Genomic DNA, 17,598 nt, shown 5'->3' with positions numbered 1-17,598 from the left:
GCCCTTGGTAAGTCTATTTGTTCCTGGAAATTTAGGTTTTTTCTAATAGATTTTAAGAGCCCATCTAGTCTGGGATGCCTGCCTTCATCCCATTAGTCTTGGTATTTTGTCAGTGTGAGAGATGAGCTTTTTGGTTATTAATGGCTCATCTCTCACCCTACAGAGTAGAGTAGTAAATCTACTTTTATTTCCAAATCGCCTTTGGCTAATATGGGATAACAACGGTTATCTCAGTTTCTTTGGTTTTTATCATTTATTCAAAGGCCAAACTTATCCTACAAAGAGTGGCAAACTAATAAACTAACTACCATCATAATTTATTGAGCACCTACTATACATCAGTCACTGTACTGGACAATTTGCCCATTTTGTTTTTTTCCCTAAACTACACGATATTAAAATAGATATTAATGCCATTTTACAGTTGAAGCTAAAAAAAATTAAGTTATTTGCCCAAGGCCCAAGCAGGAGAGAGCTAGGATTCAAATGAGATCTGCCGTACACTTAAGCCTACACTCTTTCTAGTACATTATATCACCTCCCTAGTCACAGAGAGTTATAAGTAGAAGAATTGTCTGGTCTACTCACTTTATTTCAAATGAAAATAAAAAGGTAAAATACTTCCTTTTCCATCTATTTTACTTATTTAGTAAAGAGTAGATGGCCACAGGCAATCTGTTTACCCCTTCTCTACCGTTTCTGCTTACCCCTTCTCTTAATATGACAACCAGAAAAATACTGATACCTAACCAGAAAATTATTATTAGATGCTGTAAGAATTAGTGCAGATGCTTATGTAGTAATGTATTCCTAATAGTGTTGACCACCATTATTTCTATACACAAAACCTAATAGTCTTCATTGCACAGTTGATTTACTGAACTGACAAGCACTTAAATTCTAGAATTGTTAAGTCAGGATTTTAAGACTAGAACTAAATTATTTAATAGAGAATAGAAGAAAAAGTCATTTACTTAGAAATCCCATGCATATATTTTCATCTTACATTTCTCATAGCAGAAAGTACAAAATGTATATTCATTTTTCCATAATACCTAACAAGAAGAAATGCTTATTTCTTTTAAAATACTAAGACTACTCACTAAAATCAGTACCTGAAAAACTTTCAATATTTGTTAATACTGAAAAAAAGTTCACATATGTTGCCACTTCTTAAGAATGAAGGAGACCTGACTTCCTGTTTCTGTTGTTAATCTGCATCATGTTAGAAAGAAGGAACAGGCAGGGGTTCCAGGAAGGTGTGATGACTCTGAATTCGGTTTAGAAGCTGCTGTGCCACCGGTTTGAATTCTGTTTCCCAATGTAGTTTGTGATAGTTTTTTAGGTCTTGGTCAAAACTCCCATTCAGTGCTAGTTCTTCATCTGTATCAGAAAAATTAACATTACAGCAATTATTTAGAAACATAATCCTACTGAATTAAGTTTAATTTTTGATGGCATGAGTTAAACTCATCCTGGATCATCTCTAATTCCAACAAGGCTTTTTTTTTTTTATGGGAGTAGTTCTTTAACTCTTTTCCGTTCTTTACAAAACTTTTAAGTAAGTATAGGTTAGTCTCTTAATTTAAAAAAGATAATAATCTTCTCAAAAAAAAAATCCTAGATTGACTTGAGCTCTTACTTCAATTTATCCCTAACGTTTACATGTAAGTCTACATCCAAAAGTCAGATCACAATTTCTCAGAATAAACAAAGTATTAATAGTTTATTTCCTCATCTGCACATTAGAAAAGTTAATTACTTCAGTGGTTAACAGATATAAAAGAAGTTAGGAAATCTTTGGGGAAAGTAGCACAGCTGAATTTGACACTGTAAACTTGATTAAAAATCAAATTGCTCATTTCAGAGCAAGCCAGACATACTTCTTTGAAAAGACAACCCCTCTCCCTGCCACCTTATGCTCTCACCAATAAAGTGAAAAGTGGGAGACTGAGAATCCTAAGGAGTATCAGAATCCCAAGTGAGTCCATGGATAATGCAGAAAAGCACTTGTAAAAAAAAAAAATGCAATATTACAACCTTGATTTGCTTCTTTTTTTTTTTTTTTTTTTTTTGCGGTACGCGGGCCTCTCACTGTTGTGGCCTCTCCCGTTGTGGAGCACAGGCTCCAGACACGCAGGCTCAGCGGCCATGGCTCACGGGCCTAGGCGCTCCACGGCATGTGGGATCTTCCCAGACCGGGGCACGAACCCGTGTCCCCTGCATCGGCAGGCGGACTCTCAACCACTGCGCCACCAGGGAAGCCCTTGATTTGCTTCTTAATCCAAGGGCACTCTGAATTCTGTGAATGTCATAAGTATATCCAACCCACGTAGGAAGACAAATGGCTACTGAGGTTTCTGCACCGACCTGCCACTGCATTTTTGTTTGTTTATATTGGACCCCATGTGAAGGACTTCAGGACAATGCACTGGCCTGCCAGTCAGAAGGTTGCTCTGCTACTTCCTAGGTCTGAGGCCTTCTTAAGTGGTAACCACTAAGTCCTAAAGTGACCACAAATATTGCTACTTGCATAATTCGCAAACTTTTTTCACAAGGCCAATTAAAATCCTACCATAAAATGCTTCATTAGTGTTTACATCACATTTTCTACCCTGAATATTTTCAGTACACAGAGTGTACTTTGGCACTATTGGTGTTAGTGTCACCATCCAGGATAAGATAAGTCTGGAATCCCAGTCTGTACCTTCCCCTCCTCTCCTCCAGCCAAGTGGACAGCTATGCAGCTCTGAGATAAGTTCCGGGCAGACACACACACTTCAGCGAGGCTCTCCATGGAGACCCCTGTAAGCAAACCTGGCTCTCCCCACCCATTTGATAATCAGGGCCTTGAAAGAAAGAGAATACAGATGGTGTTCAATGCCTTCAAAGTCCTTCACGTTGGGCTACTTCCAAACAAAAGGAGTCTGTGAGACTCTGAGTGCTTTTGAATTTCTAGATCTTCTTCCTGCTCACTCTTCTCCAGATTTTCTGAGCACTAAACTTTCATTAAAAATGAATTCTCTTGTTTCATGCCCTTCTTACCCAAGCAGCTTAGGGCTGAGGGCTGCCCAGGCACCCCACAGTCCTTTCCTCTGCCCAGGGCTTTTGGTTGGATTTGATGGTTTTAGCCAAGTCACTATTTTAGTGTTTTAGGGTTTTTTAATCTAACGTCAAGACTATGTTACTTTTCTTGAGGCTTAGCACATAATTAGTTAATCTACACTCAGACCCTATTAATTGTAAATTGGGTTAGGCAAGATAACAAAAGTGGCCAAATACCTATAGGTAAGATAAAAGCAGTCTCAAGTTTCAAAGTAAATACAGCAAATGCCTAAAATGTGTCATATTGCACTAGGTATTAAATTTTGGAACTTGTACTGCAAAGAATAGCAGAGGCTAATCCAAGAAAAATTTAGGTCTATGATTTTCAAACTTTTTTTTTACTGTGACCTAAGAAGTCCATATTACATGATGACTATATATGCACACTTAAATATTCATATACAAATAGCAAATGTTTCACAATAGAATACTTACTTTACTTATTTAACTTATTTATATATTACTACATGTACTATATATTTTTTAAAATAAATTTATTTATTTATTTTTGGCTGCGCTGGGTCTTTGTTGCTGTGTGTGGGCTTTTTCTAGTTGCAGTGAGCGGGGGCTACTCATTGCAGTGGCTTCTCTTGTTGTGAAGCACAGGCTCTAGGCGCACGGACTTCAGCAGTTGTGGCATGTGGGCTCAGTAGTTGTGGCTCGCGGGCTCTAGAGGTAGGTCCAGTAGTTGTGGCGCACGGGCTTAGTTGCCCTCCAGCATGTGGGATCTTCCTGGACCAGGGATCGAACCCATGTCCCCTACATTGGCAGGAAGATTCTCAACCACTGCACCACCAGGGAAGCCCCATGTACTATATTCTGATATTCTGTTTCTTTGCTACTTCATTTTTTAAAGATGCTGGTCACAGTGTGAAAAGTGCTGATTTAGATAACTGATTTAAATTATTCTTAAACTTTCTTTGTGCACAACATACTTCCAAATACTAGAATTTTAGGTAAGATATTAGAAAGGATTAAAGGACTCAAAACAAGTTTGTCAGTGACCATTATAACACAATCTCTATCTATTACAGTTGAAGGATCCTGCAGCAGCAATAAAAGCTTCCTCTACTCACTGCACCATTTCCTAGCTTGCTGTTCAGCACCAGGTGGCTCTTGAAGGTTCGATTATTGTTGTGACTATTAGAAGGCACAGTCCTTACATGTTCCAGAAGCACCTGATGGCTCTTTGGCATGGCCTTGGTGGTGTGATCCTCTAACTTGAACACTGGGTCCCCCTCTACCCCGTCATATAACCTAGGTGCTAAGTTCCACATACCACAGACGAACGTAAAATAACCTAGTGTCGTTTACATTCACAATAACAAACTGCACACACTAATCACCATTTTCAGGCAATCCTGAGAGAAGCTCACGGTAGCCTAGTGTGCCAGGGCACACCACTTAAGAACTTCAAGATAAACACATTGCTAATGAGTTTATAAGAAGCGGCCGCAGTACATCAGGAAGTTTCAGACAACATTTCTTTTTAAGCCACTTTTCTAAAAGACTGTCAACATCCCAACCACATTGAGGACCATTACTTTCTTTTTCCAGTTCCCCATCAAGAAAAAGTTGGTTAACTTATTACATTGCTTTATCAATTACCCTACCATTATTTCTAAAAACAGTGCTCACACTTCAGTGTGGGACTTTTGTGATCTAACAGCTCATCCTGTTTTCAAAATGGCCTGTTTTTCAGCTCTTTTTGTAGAAGAGTTGAAATTTAAGTATACTCTCACTCATATATCAATTTCACCTGGTGCCACCCAACTGGCCAGACGCAGCTACAATCCTGTCAGAAGTAAGGGTCTGATGCCCACACCGTGGAGAGAAGAGCCAGCAAGCAGCCGGTCCTCCACAGTGTGATGACCTGGCTCCCTGATGCACTATGTTGATTTTTGTTCCCCATGCCTCTGTCCCCTTCCACGGCAGGGTAGGGTAAGGGTATACTATGTAATGGAACAGCAGAAAAACACAGGGGCTAGATGTTTACTTTCAGATGAAGAGCCCTGGCCTTGCTACAGTATGATCTTACACAAGTCACCTAACCCTCCTAGACCTACCTACCTCATCTGTCACCTAGCTGATGACCTTAGAGAGATCTTACAAGGATAGAATGAACGTGCTTTTAAAAGTATACAGCACTATTAAAGATACCACTCTTGTCAGTTAATCCACAAGCATCAAGAACCTGCTTTGCACAAGGCAATATCCTTCCCCCAAATTGTCTCCACCGGAGTGGGGAAAAAGAGATAAAAGTTACAAAACAATAATACAGAACAAGTTACACAGCTCATGATTAATTGCTATATAAGTAGTATAGATTTCTTATGACCGTGGGCTTGAAAAGCTCATGGGAAGGGCCTGCAAGGCCGGCAGCATTGGGCCAGGTAGGTAAGGGATATGGCACGAGCAAAGGTACAAGGTTAGGGAAGCACGCGAAGCCCAACCCGGCTGTAGGGAAGGTTGGGGGAGGGAAGAGGTAGGAACAGGCCCGTTACAGTCGAGTGTCCGCCCGGTGTGCTGCCCCTTGCCGCGCAGCCGGCCGTGCCCACATCCCTTCAAGGTGCCACACGGCCCCACCATTTTGTTATATATCATTGACTGCCCCAGACTTAGGTGCCAAAGCAAACCACAGACAGCCTGTGGTCGAGGCAGCTGCTGCCTGAGGCACGAAAGCCCGACACCGCAGGAGAGTGACTCACGGAACCAGTCACATCTCCCCAGTGGGACACAGAAAGTCATGCCAACAACAGAGGAGACAGAGTCCCACTCACGGAGCGCGGCAAGAAGAAGACTCAAGGCAGCTGAAGCCACGGCCATGCAGGAGCCTAGAGGGAACGAGGGGGAGGAAGGGCTTTTCCTACAAGAGCTGACAGAGCACGGCTGGGTCTCAGCAGGGTGGAGCAGATGACGCCCGCTACTGAGGGGGCCACTGGGGGGTCTCTGGTTCCACCTGGAACAACCTTCCTGGTCCTGAGTGCCTGTCCAGCAGGCTCTGGGCAATGCGCTTGTTTCCCAGCTTCCTTCTTCCCCAGACATCCTCACCTTCAACTCCTTCATTAACCAGGGCAGAGGTTCTCAGTGCTGCCTGAAGAGCAGACTCACCTGTGGAACTTTTTAATGGTGCAGATAATCAGCCTCCCACCCAGAGCTCCTGAATCAATTCCGGGGGATGGGGCCAGGACAAGTGTTTTGTTGTTGTTGTTTTTGTTTTTTAATTCCACAGCTGATTCCAATGTTCTGCCACACTTGAGAACTGAATTAAGGCAAGTTGAGCAGGCTTCTGCTCCTGGCAACCTGAGAAAGCTTCACGTCCACGGAGCAGACTGTGAGCCTCAATGATTTAAAGTCACGCTCATTTTTCCTACTCTTATGCAAAATTTTATTTACCTGGAAAAAAGCAAATTTCACATCAACCTAGCACACCCGATTCTTTCAAATAGCTTCAGGTTCCGAGTTCCTGTTTAATAACATGTCGTTACGACACAGCGTTTATGAAGCACTTTCACAACCGTGATTTGAGGCCTTGCTGTCTGTCAGGCTCTGGTATCAGGTTCTTTGTACAGGTCTGCTCATTTATTAGCCTTACAGGTCTGCAAAGTGGACATCAATCATCCCCATCTTAGACATGAGAAATATAAGCTCAGAGAGGTTAAGCCCAAGGTTAAAAGCTTGATAAAGCGAGGCCTTAACTCAGAATTGTCTGACTACAGCCTTCTGGTCTTCCTGGAGTGTTCTTAGGATGCTTGTTTGATTTTCACGACTCTCTGCAACAGGGCAGGGATATCACGTCCCCATTTTACAGACGAAAAGACGGGTTCTGAGAGATTCTCCTGTCGAGTCACCCCCCCCCCCCCCCGAGAGAGGCTGGATTTGAATCCACAGCCTCTGAGTCAAACCGAGTCTTTCCACACGGCCTTGCTGATCCAGCACAGTGCCTAGGCAATGGTAGGGACACCTCCGTTTTGGAAAAGAGATTATTTAAACACTCAAACTCATTTACTGACCCAAACCACTGCTGTTAGACCTAACCCAGGATGAAAAAATTATCCTAAAAATAGAAATTTTTCAAGGTAAGACACTCTCATCTTTCCTTTGGTTTGCATCAGTGATTTCCCACCGTTCAATGTAGGGCCCCACTGTAATGTCACATAGTTTCACAGACCCTCCCTCACATAATTAACATAGATGCTAATGAACACGTACGGGTTCATGAAAAGCGTGACTTAATTCAGAGTAGCTTTCAGCTGTATTTCTCAATTACGACAATGTCTATATACTTTTTAAACAACAGCAATACATTTATGCCTAGATCTTCTATTTATGCAGTTTACAGAAAATGCAAACAAGGGGGAAAAGCCACAGAAGAAATCATGACATCAGGCAATGAGTTAAAAGTCCTTGCATCCCACTGTAAATAACATTCAGCCTCTTCCAGAGAGCTCCAAATTATAATCATCTTTAACATGCTCTTGTTATTTATAGAAACAAAGCCACCCAAATGCCTACCAATCTTTACCCATACAGGTCACAGAAAACAATTTTTTCTCATTTTGATAAAGCTCACAGTCAGGGTCTTACCTAAAAACGATGAGAGCAGGACTAAGAGTGTGTTGGCGGCCTCATCTCCAAAGCATGACGAAGCACTGGTGATATTTTCACTGAAGTTCCATAAAGTTTTGCACACCAAGCAGGCCAGCTGCCAATCAGTGGGACCAAAATCCCTTAAACAATCCACTAACCTGAGTTAATAAAAGTCAAATTGAGAAGTTATTAGGACAGGATCTCTTTAATTTTTATATTTTTAACATGATGCTTAACTTTCTGTGATATTTCATATGCATTATATATAATTCAGTGTTATTAAAATTAATTTCATATCTACAAATTTAAGCAGCTCTAAAGTAGCAATAACCTACTTCTGAATTATTTTAAACATCCAGTGGAACCTAAATCCCCTCTTTAGCCCTAGCTTGGCACTTCCAAATGTTGAAATACCTCTGCCTGGGAGAAGTGAGGAGAGGGACCCAAGCTCCCCGGAATACTATGTCCTCTGAATCCTGACAGAGTCAGGACTCCATGCCTTGAACTTACTTTTTAATGCCACCTCCTTCTTTTAGGATGACACGCTTGTCTTTATCCACGGTGAGGTTTAGAAGAACACCACAGGCAGAAAAGCAAATATCCTGACGCTTAGCATCCAGCAGAGCAATCATGAACTTGTGAACTGGGAGGGCAGAGAACGAATGCAGGCCAGTAAGGCTCAGGGGCCCCAGCTGTGTTTCATTTCTCAAATGGCAAAGGGGAAATGGGGAGCAGCTTGCAAAACTGGAAACCCTGCTCGGGGACTCGGTCCACTCTTCCTAAGTGGACTTCACCCACTGCTCAGAAGCACCTTCCCCAACATCCACCACTTCAGAACCTGCTCCCCGCCCCCCAGGCCCCCTGTCCCCTGATATTGCTGTATCTGCCGCAGGCATCAGCTCCCCCTCCCAGGCAGTGGTAGAGCCCCCGCCCATGGAGAGGAGGGAACCACGGGCCTTCCAATCACACAGGTGCCATTCATTTCATCTCTAACTTCTGGTTGTTCTCCAGGGCCCTTATGAACCTCCAGCAGCAACTTTGTTTAAATACACAGCCCTGGGAGAGGGGAGCACAGGCTCCAGTGGAGATCTTCCTGGAAGTCTTCCAGAGCCACAGTTTGTAAGAGAAGACTCACGCAGACCGCAGGAAACAAGCCTGTAGTGAGGCCGGACTTCCAGGGTAGGGGATGTCTCGTATCAGGACAGGCTCCCAGCCTTCCCTTACTCCTAGAAATGGAACTGTTTGTCCTGTCTTCTCATCCCCCAGCAGGGGCTCGGCAAAGGGTTGGGGGAGAATGAATAAGGTGTGTGCTCTGTTCTACTGCTCACCTGAGAGGTGGCCACCCTGTGCTGACCTTGGCCTACTGATGTGTCACACAGTGAGCTTGGCAAAGGCTGCATCACATGTAAGTGTGTTTTTAAGAGTCTAAAGAATATACACTAGGGCTTCCCTGGTGGCGCAGTGGTTGAGAGTCCGCCTGCCGATGCAGGGGACGCGGGTTCATGCCCCAGTCCGGGAAGATCCCACATGCCGCAGAGCGGCTGGGCCCGTGAGCCATGGCCGCTGAGCCTGGGCGTCCGGAGCCTGTGCTCCGCAACGGGAGAGGCCACAACAGTGAGAGGCCCGCGTACCGCAAAAAAAAAAAAAAAAAAAAAAGAATATACACTAAAATGTTAACAGTTATCTCTGGGGTAGTGTTTTTTTTAATCTGTATTATCCAAAGTTTCTATCACGAACATAAATAATTAGGTATTTTTTACCGTTTTTACATGAAATATTTAAGACATACAAACAGTATGTTTAGTATACACTCTTGTGTACCTGCTACCCAGTTTAAGAAATAAAACATTACAGATTCAATTTTATATTTGGGGGCAACCATTCAAATGTAACTTTGTCTTAAATGTGGAGTTTATCATTTCCAACTACATTTATACCCTATTCCATTACCATGTGAGTATTACATAAATAATATCCCAGGCTGTTTTGCAGGTTTTAAAACTATCTTAATGGCATTATTTCATATATGTCCTCCGATTACTAGCCTTTTTGCTCCTATATTACACATTTGAGGTTGACGCAGGGTGATACATGAACTTCTAGCTCATTTATTTTCATTTCTGTAGAAGCTTGGTTGCATGAATATACTGTAATGTATTTATCCTCTTACCTGTTGATGGACGTTTAGGTTATTTCCAGTTTTCACTATTACAAGCAGTACTATAATAGACATTCCAGTACATGATGGAGAATGTCTTTTGAGTCCATTCCCATGGACAGAAATGATGTGTACAGATTACTTGTTTCTCTTAAACACACGCACACGCACACACACACAGGCACACATGCGCCATCTCAAAACTCAGAAGACCACTTGGGAAGGAGAGGGAAACGCTAAGAACACAGCCTAGGTCCGTCTTGGCATCCTGAGCTGAGAGCCTTACGGATGGACGGAACAGAATGTGAGGCATCACTTGTCCCAAAGCAGAAACAAGTATCACGTTGTCATGACCCAAGCTGCAAAACCGCTCAGCTGTTTATTGGCAAGACATGCCTGTTTATGAATGTGAGTGTCATTAACTCACCATTTTTCTGCACAATGAAATCACAGATGTCATGGTCCTGGGAGAGATTTCCAAAAACGCGCACAGCCTCCAGGATTCCATCCATGTTGTGACTCACAAGGAGCTTTAAGAGCACTGGGTTTTGTGACCAGAGAAATAAAATTAGTGAACTTAAGTTTCAATTTAAAGACTACTAGAAACCAATATCATGCTAAATACTGATAATTTTCAAATTAAAAATGATAATAAAATTCCAACTATAGGGGACTTTAGCCAGAACTAAGAAACTAATGTGTCCCCATATTCAACTTTCTTAGAATTAAATCAGGCTCTTAGATAGTAGCACCAGAAATCAGAAAATATAAATGCCTCCAGTTCTGTGTTTAGTTAGTAAAGTCAAAACCTTAAATGAACATGCATCTACCCAAACCCAACTCTGAACCTTACATTCAGCAATATATAGCTTTTTGTCTTGAATTATGGAATTCTTCACTTGGTAGTAAGACAAGTTGTTGATCGCTGCCGTAGTGTTGATCACCAGCTCCTCACAATCATCAATGGACGTAGATTCTGAAATAAAGTGAGGACAAGGGTGTCAAAGACTCACTGCAGGGCAGAAACCACAACATCCTCACTGCAACCCCAGCAGTGGCAGGGACAAGCCGTTGTCCCAGGCAAGGGCTGTGTGAGGGCAGTGTTTGCCCTCGCTGTTTGCTGCTTTGTTTCCCATGACTCCTCCTGCAGGGAAATGCGCCAAAGGCAGGGGACCACTCTGGGCCAGGGTTTGGAACACTCTAAGCTCAGTCCCTCCAGCCAAGGGTCTGGAAACGTCGGGCTGATCTAGTTCCTGTGTACAAAGGTGCCAACACCACTGAGCAGAGCTTGTTTGCCCTGACCCAGAGGTCCCCCGGGCCCCCCACCCTGGACGTCTGTTCCCCAGACCTGCCCCCCCCCAAAAAGAATGGCCCTCAGGTCATAATCCATCTACAACTCCTATCAACGCTGCCTTCGAAACACGCAGTCTGATCGCCTCTCAACTCCTCTGCTACCACCTAGTCCATCTTTCACCTCCTTACTGGCTTCTCTTCTTCTGCCTTTGCCTCTCTGAGCCTGTCCTCAACATGGTGGTCCTTTAAAATTCACTCAGATAACACCACTCATCTCATCCAGCCCACAGGCCTGACCCAGCTGCCCCAGTCCTTACCTCCCTGGCCTCATTTGCTGCTCCAGCACCCAGCTCCCCCCATCCCCATGCCAACCTCACCAGTCTTCTTGCTCTTTTTGAGCATGTCAGCCTGATCCTGCCCAAGAATCTCTGCACTGATAGTCCCCCTGTCTGGCATATTCCTTCCTCCAGTTATCCAGGCTCACTCCTCATGTCCTTTGGGCTGTTGCTTAGCTGTCACCTTATTGGACATACTTTCCTCAGCCACCCTATATAAAATAGCACTGTTACTCACTTTCCTCTCCCCCTCTTCTCTGTAACACATGTGACCATCTGACTTGTTATGTGTTTAATGTCTGTCTTCCAGCTCTAAGGTGTAAGCTCCACAAGACTAGGGACTTCTTTTATTCATCACTGCATTCCCAGCATCTAGAACAGTGTCTGCACAGAGCGGTGCTCAATAGATAACTAATAAGAACCTACTGTACAGCACAGGGAACTCTACTCAATACTCTGTAATGACCTACATGGGAAAGGAATCTAAAAAAGAGTGGATGTGTGCATATATATAAACACAATATTGTAAATTAACTATACTCCAATAAAAATTTAAAAAAAGAAAAGAAATCATTCCCTCTGGAATTCCCCCCGGAAATATCAACTAACAAAACAGAAAACTGTAGCATTTCAGTGTCTTGGGGTGGATCAGAATAAAGCCTAGATGATAAATTTTTGAAGCAAAATAATAATAATAATAAACTTCATTGTTGTAAAAAAAAATAAGTGGTTGCTGAATGCAAGAATGAATGAATGAATGAGCCTTTAGCTTAGCACATAAGACCCTTAGTTATTTTGTCCCTGCCTTCCACTCAGCCTCCAGACTCATCTCCTGGTGACTGAGACCACAGTGCAGAGAAGGGCAGATGCAGGGATGCCAGTCCGGAACCTCCTGTGGTGTTCCAGATGGCAAATAAAGCTGGGGCTGGGGTGATGGCGGAGATGGAACAGGGAAGCCAGGCTGGAAAACTATTTAGGGAGGAAAACGGACAGTGTGTGGTGAAGACTAGATTGGGGGATGAGGGAGAGGAATCACTCAGGATGAGCTCTGGGTTTCTGGATTACATAATTGGATGGACGGCAATCCCATACTCTGAATTAATGGGAAGAAAGGCCAGGTGGAGGAAAGGTCATGAGTTAGACATCTTGAGGTGCTTCTCAAGTACCCACAGTTGATGAGATTAGGTAAGGCAGGTGGACATACGGGTCTGGGAGTCAGAGGAAAACGCCAGGAGTCTGGTTATACTAAACTAGCTATAGCAGCCTCTGCCTCTCACCTCTGACCCTGCACACGCCCCCTCCACTTCACCCCCCGCCCTGCCCCGTGCCTGGAGTACATTCACCCCCCTCTCCACCCAGGCATCGGTCACCGCCTGACTGGGAAGCCCTTCCCCAGCCTGGGAGGGAATAAGCTCAGTGCCCACGCATGTCTTGGGCCCTGATTTGCCCACTGGGTTTTACTGGTTAAGAAGTACCTTGTACCTCTTTTTTTAAAAAATTCAAGTATAGTTGATAAACAATATTACCTCAGGTATAGAACACAGTGATTCAATATTTTTACAAATTATACTCCATTTAAAGTTATTATAAAATATTGGCTATATTCCCTGCGCTGCACGATATATCCTCGTTGCTTATCTGTTTTATACACAGTAGCTTGTACCTCAATCCCCTACCCCATCTTGCCCCTCCCCCTTGCCTCTGCCTACTGGTAACAACTAGTTCTCTATCTCTATGAGTCTATTTCTGTTTTGTTGTCTTCATTTGTTTGTTTTCTTTTTTTGGATTCCACATATAAGTGAAATCATTACAGTATGTCTTTCTCTGTCTGACTTACTTCACTTAGTATAATACCCTCTAGGTCCCTCCGTGTTGCTGCGAATGGCAAAATTTCATTCTTTTTTATGAGTAAGGAAGTGCCTTTTATCTCTTGTATGAAACCAAAGTTCCTCCGGGATAAGAGGGAGGCTGTGAGCTGAGCAGGAGGACTCTGGGAGCTCTTACATTCTCTGATTTAATTCTCCCTCCTTTCGGCCTTCTTTTCATTAAAGAGAATGACCTTTCTACAGTTTACTCTATTCAAAGGGAAATTCAGGCATTTGTTACGCTACAGAAAACACGTACTGGCCCTTCAGCCAGTGGTTCCTCCACCCACAGCAGCCAGCATGGGTCCAGTACCTGGCAGACACTCAATGAATACCTGGAGAAAGAAAGAATAAATGAGGCCCTAATTGCCTGGTTTGTTAGTTTAAACACATGGGAAGGGAATAAAGAACAGAATTATCTTGGACTTCAGTATGGATTCTACAGCAAGGAAATATCCTAGTGGCCTCAGGTTTCTAGGAGATCTGTAAAAAGATCCCAGGTGTTTTTGAGGGAGGCAAGGTAAAAGTAGGGACATAGGACCCCCAAAAGTATCCTCGCTTGCTTCGCTGGGACTCTGGAGCTGGAATCCTGATCTTCTACCTGCTGGCTGTGTGACCTTGTTCAAGTCATTTAAACTCCTTGGGCCTCAGTTTCCTTGTCGGCAAAGTGGGATAATAACTGCACCTACATTACAGATTTGTTACAAAGTTTAAATGCGTTAATACTTGTGAAGGGCTTATAAAAGTGCGTGGCACACTGTGGGTGCTAAATAAACATCTGTTAATGAACAGGAGGGCTGTCCAGAATGATGGCTCATGGGGAATGGCTTGAGTGAATGTCTAAAACTTAGCAAAGAGGAATTCTCATCCCTGGTTCCCTCCATCCCTGGACTGATGACAAAAGATCTTGGGCAGTGTCTAGGGATCTGTTTTTCTCTCTTGCCTTGGTAGGAGAATTTATTAGTCTGCCCGGAAAAAGGAATGTAGCTCTTATGTGTCACCACCCCCCTGTAGGACCTCACGTTTGGGAGCAGGGATAACGTCTGGCATCTGGGGCAAGAGGAGAGACATTCACAGCTACTAGGCATCTATCATGAACAGCACCAAGCACTTTCCATGCATTTAACCCCACAGAAGTTATTTATTAATAACGCTTTAAATGCACTTACATTTAAACCCACAATAATTAATACTCTAAAGGTGCACCTGCCTCAGTCAGCTCAGGCTGCCATAACAGAATGCCGTAAACTGAGTGGCTCAAACAACAGGAAATTATTTAACAGCTCTGGAGGCGAAATGTCCAAGATCAGGGAGCCAGTATGGCTGGGTTCTGGTGAGGGCTCTTCCTGGCTTGCAGATGGCTGCGTTCTCTCTGTGCCCTCATCTAAACCTAATTATCTCCCAAATGCTCCATCTCCAAATACCATCACACTGGGGGTTAGCGCTTCCACACATGAATTTGAGGGACACAGTTTAGTCCATAGCAGCCTCCTAATAGCCCATTTTCTCCTCCCAGATGAGAACATTGAGGCTTAGAGAAAAATACCTTGCCTGATTTCATAGAGCACACATGTGAATCCTGGTCTGCCCGACTCATCCATCCTGCTCTTTCCACAGCATCTTGCTGAGTGCCTATTAGAGCCAGTTGGGGCAATAATTTGCCTCCAAAGAGCATGAGGCACCCACCCAGCCCTGTGTAGCGGACTCGTGAATATAAGAGAATCTGGAATTTGGAGATTCCACTAAGGCAGCAAATCGCTGCATCTGGGCGCTTGCTGAGAAGGCTGGTCCTTACTAGAAATATTTTTTATTTTAAAACACCCTCTGCAATGAGACTGGCCTCTGGAGGGGAGTCCTGGGGTACAAGCAACTCCTCTGTGAGGGGAGTAGGGCTGGGGAGAGGTGGAGGACAAGGTCCCAAGGGATGCCTTTCCCACGTGCCTGGGGGGAGGGTGCAGTGCAGCAAAGGTGTCAGGTTGGGAGGAGTGAGGACTAAGTGAGCACTGGGGACTATCAGGGCAACAGCTGCCTTGCCCTCAGGCAAGTGAGCAGGTCAGAGTCAAGCCAGCCCTGACCTGCTTTCCAAAGCCACTACCAGGCTGGCTAAGGGAGGCAGGCGCTCTGAAGACCAGCTCCCTCTCCCAGGATCTGATCGCCCTTCTGCACTGATGCAGAGACTCCAGGTAGGAACCAGCGGAGACCAGTTTCGGGGGGCCTCGTAGGGCTCAGGACATTCGTCCCTGCAGCTGAGCTGCCAAGAGGAGGGTGCAGGCGTATGATCCTCTGTCAAGGTCACTTCACCCCACCACAGCTTTACGTGGGAGGTCAAATCGTTCAGGAGATAAAACAGACAAGGGATCCCACTGCCTGCCCAAACAACTGCCCAGCATGGCAGGCTAGAGAGAAGGGTTTCTTCACTTGGGCTTAACCTCAGACGGCACTGAGCTCTAACGTGCAGAGACTGAAGCATTCTCAAGTGAGACCTTCCACCACCCACATCAGGACCAGCCGGGGAGCTTTAAAAAATGCAGACTCCTGGGTTCCACACCTCACTTGATCAGTCACAACTTCTGAGGGTAGGGTGAAGAATCTGTGTCTTTCATAAGCTCCCTGCATGATTCTACGCACAAAGAAGTTTGCGAAGTACCAGATTTGAGTTTCACTGATCGCTTTAGAGCAAAAGAAAGAAAGTAGGCTATTTCCGAGTGACAGTAACCTCAAGAGGGTGCACTGGAGAGACCTCACATGGGAATCCCCCAGTGACCAAGACAGAGCACCTACCCTCCCAGAGGACTTGGTGATGGAGGAATGGAGGGGACAGGCCCTAGCCTCCTAAGGACTCTAGCCAGGCCCCCCTGGTTAACCCTTTCAGCTCTGGCCAAATCTGCTTCTCAGCCTTTCTTCTGCCTCCAAAGCATCAGTTTCCTAGAAGTCAAACACAAATTATCCATTGTACCTTTAGTTCATAGGAAGAAATGTAATTTCTAAGCTCAGAAAATACATATAAGACCAGGAATTTTCTCACTTCACATGTGAATATTAATAATTGCAGGAAAATGAATCATCCAGAGCTTTATTTCTTGACTATCCACAGTGATGTGTCCAGGTGTCTAAGGGCAGGTCCTCAGGCTCTCCCCAGGTAGCTACAGTCAGGTGAAGCGATTTGGCCTGCCAGCAGATGAGAACTCACCGGGTGGGTTTCAGACACCTGCCAGCGCCTCACTAGCCAGAGAGGCTAAAGGTGATTCTCTGAGCAGTGGGTTTCAACATTTAAGGGGCAGAAGAATCAACTGGGAGCAGGGGAGTAGTTGAAATGCATATTTCAAGACCCTAAAACCATCCCTCAGGTAAAGCCTTTTTCTGGGTAAGACCAGAAACTAGAAAGGGTATTTTAATGAGCCCCATAGCTGACTCTGAGGCAGCTGGATCCCTGACTTCTGGGTGGAGAAGAATTGATCCTCCAGATGCAGAAGGATCATCAGAAGACAGGGAGATAGTATGGTCCAAGTGCTGGAAGTTTTGAGGTTGTTAGAGAAACTGAATTTCTGGAACAGCTCGATGCAGGTTTGCACAGACGGTTTAACGTGCCGTCAGCAGCTTGGAAGACAGTCCCACACTAAACGTGTAGGTTTTTGAGTTATCATGTGGAAGTGATTAAGTCACAAGGAAAGACCTCAGTCAGAATTTAATAATCCTTCCTTAAGACCAGCAACATGCAGGGACTTCCCTGGTGGTCCAGTAGCTAAGACTCGGAGCTCCCAATGCAGGGGGCCCGGGCTCGATCCCTAGTCAGGGAACTAAGATCCCAAGTGCAGCAACAAAGATCCTGCGTGCCTCAACTGAGACCCCGCAGAGCCAAATAAATAAATAAACATTTAAAAAAAAAAAAACAGCAAAAAAGGATCAGCAACATGCAGAGTAACCCTGTCACTTACTAACTTTGTGACCTCTAAAAGTCACTTTATCTCACTAAGGCTGTTTCCTCCTCTGTGAAATGGCTAAAATAACAACAACCTACTGTCGCACAGCTGCTGTGAGGTAACAGATGTGAACATGCTTCTTAAACTGCGCGGCTATGATAGTGATCATTTTGTAATGTACAGAAATATCAAATCACTATGTTGTATACCTGGAACTAACATAATGTTTTTGGTCAATTATACCCCAGTTAAAAAAATAAATAAAATAGGGCTTCCTTGGTGGCGCAGCGGTTGGGAGTCTGCCTGCCAACGCTGGGGACACGGGTTCGAGC

The 17,598-nt window shown here is 44.3% G+C and overlaps 1 protein-coding gene across 1 annotated transcript in view; it reads right to left on the bottom strand.

Moving 5' to 3' along the window:
- Positions 1 to 1,225: 1,225 nt before the first annotated feature.
- The window catches only part of ARMC2 (armadillo repeat containing 2), a gene marked incomplete at its 3' end in the record, with an annotated part of 106,328 nt that continues 89,955 nt past the window's right edge, over positions 1,226 to 17,598 (bottom strand). Inside the window, exons 14-18 of the mRNA XM_082669101.1 lie at positions 10,707 to 10,829; positions 10,281 to 10,394; positions 8,206 to 8,338; positions 7,693 to 7,853; positions 1,226 to 1,383 (exon numbers count right to left, since the gene is read on the bottom strand). Coding sequence (XP_082525227.1) covers positions 1,226 to 1,383; positions 7,693 to 7,853; positions 8,206 to 8,338; positions 10,281 to 10,394; positions 10,707 to 10,829 — 689 coding nt within the window. The remainder of the gene's footprint in view (positions 1,384 to 7,692; positions 7,854 to 8,205; positions 8,339 to 10,280; positions 10,395 to 10,706; positions 10,830 to 17,598) is intronic.

Source organism: Grampus griseus, assembly GCF_964374135.1.
Source record: "Grampus griseus genome assembly, chromosome: 13".
In the NCBI taxonomy this organism is placed as follows: domain Eukaryota; kingdom Metazoa; phylum Chordata; class Mammalia; order Artiodactyla; family Delphinidae; genus Grampus; species Grampus griseus.
This window is presented reverse-complemented; position numbering and strand designations above follow the sequence as displayed.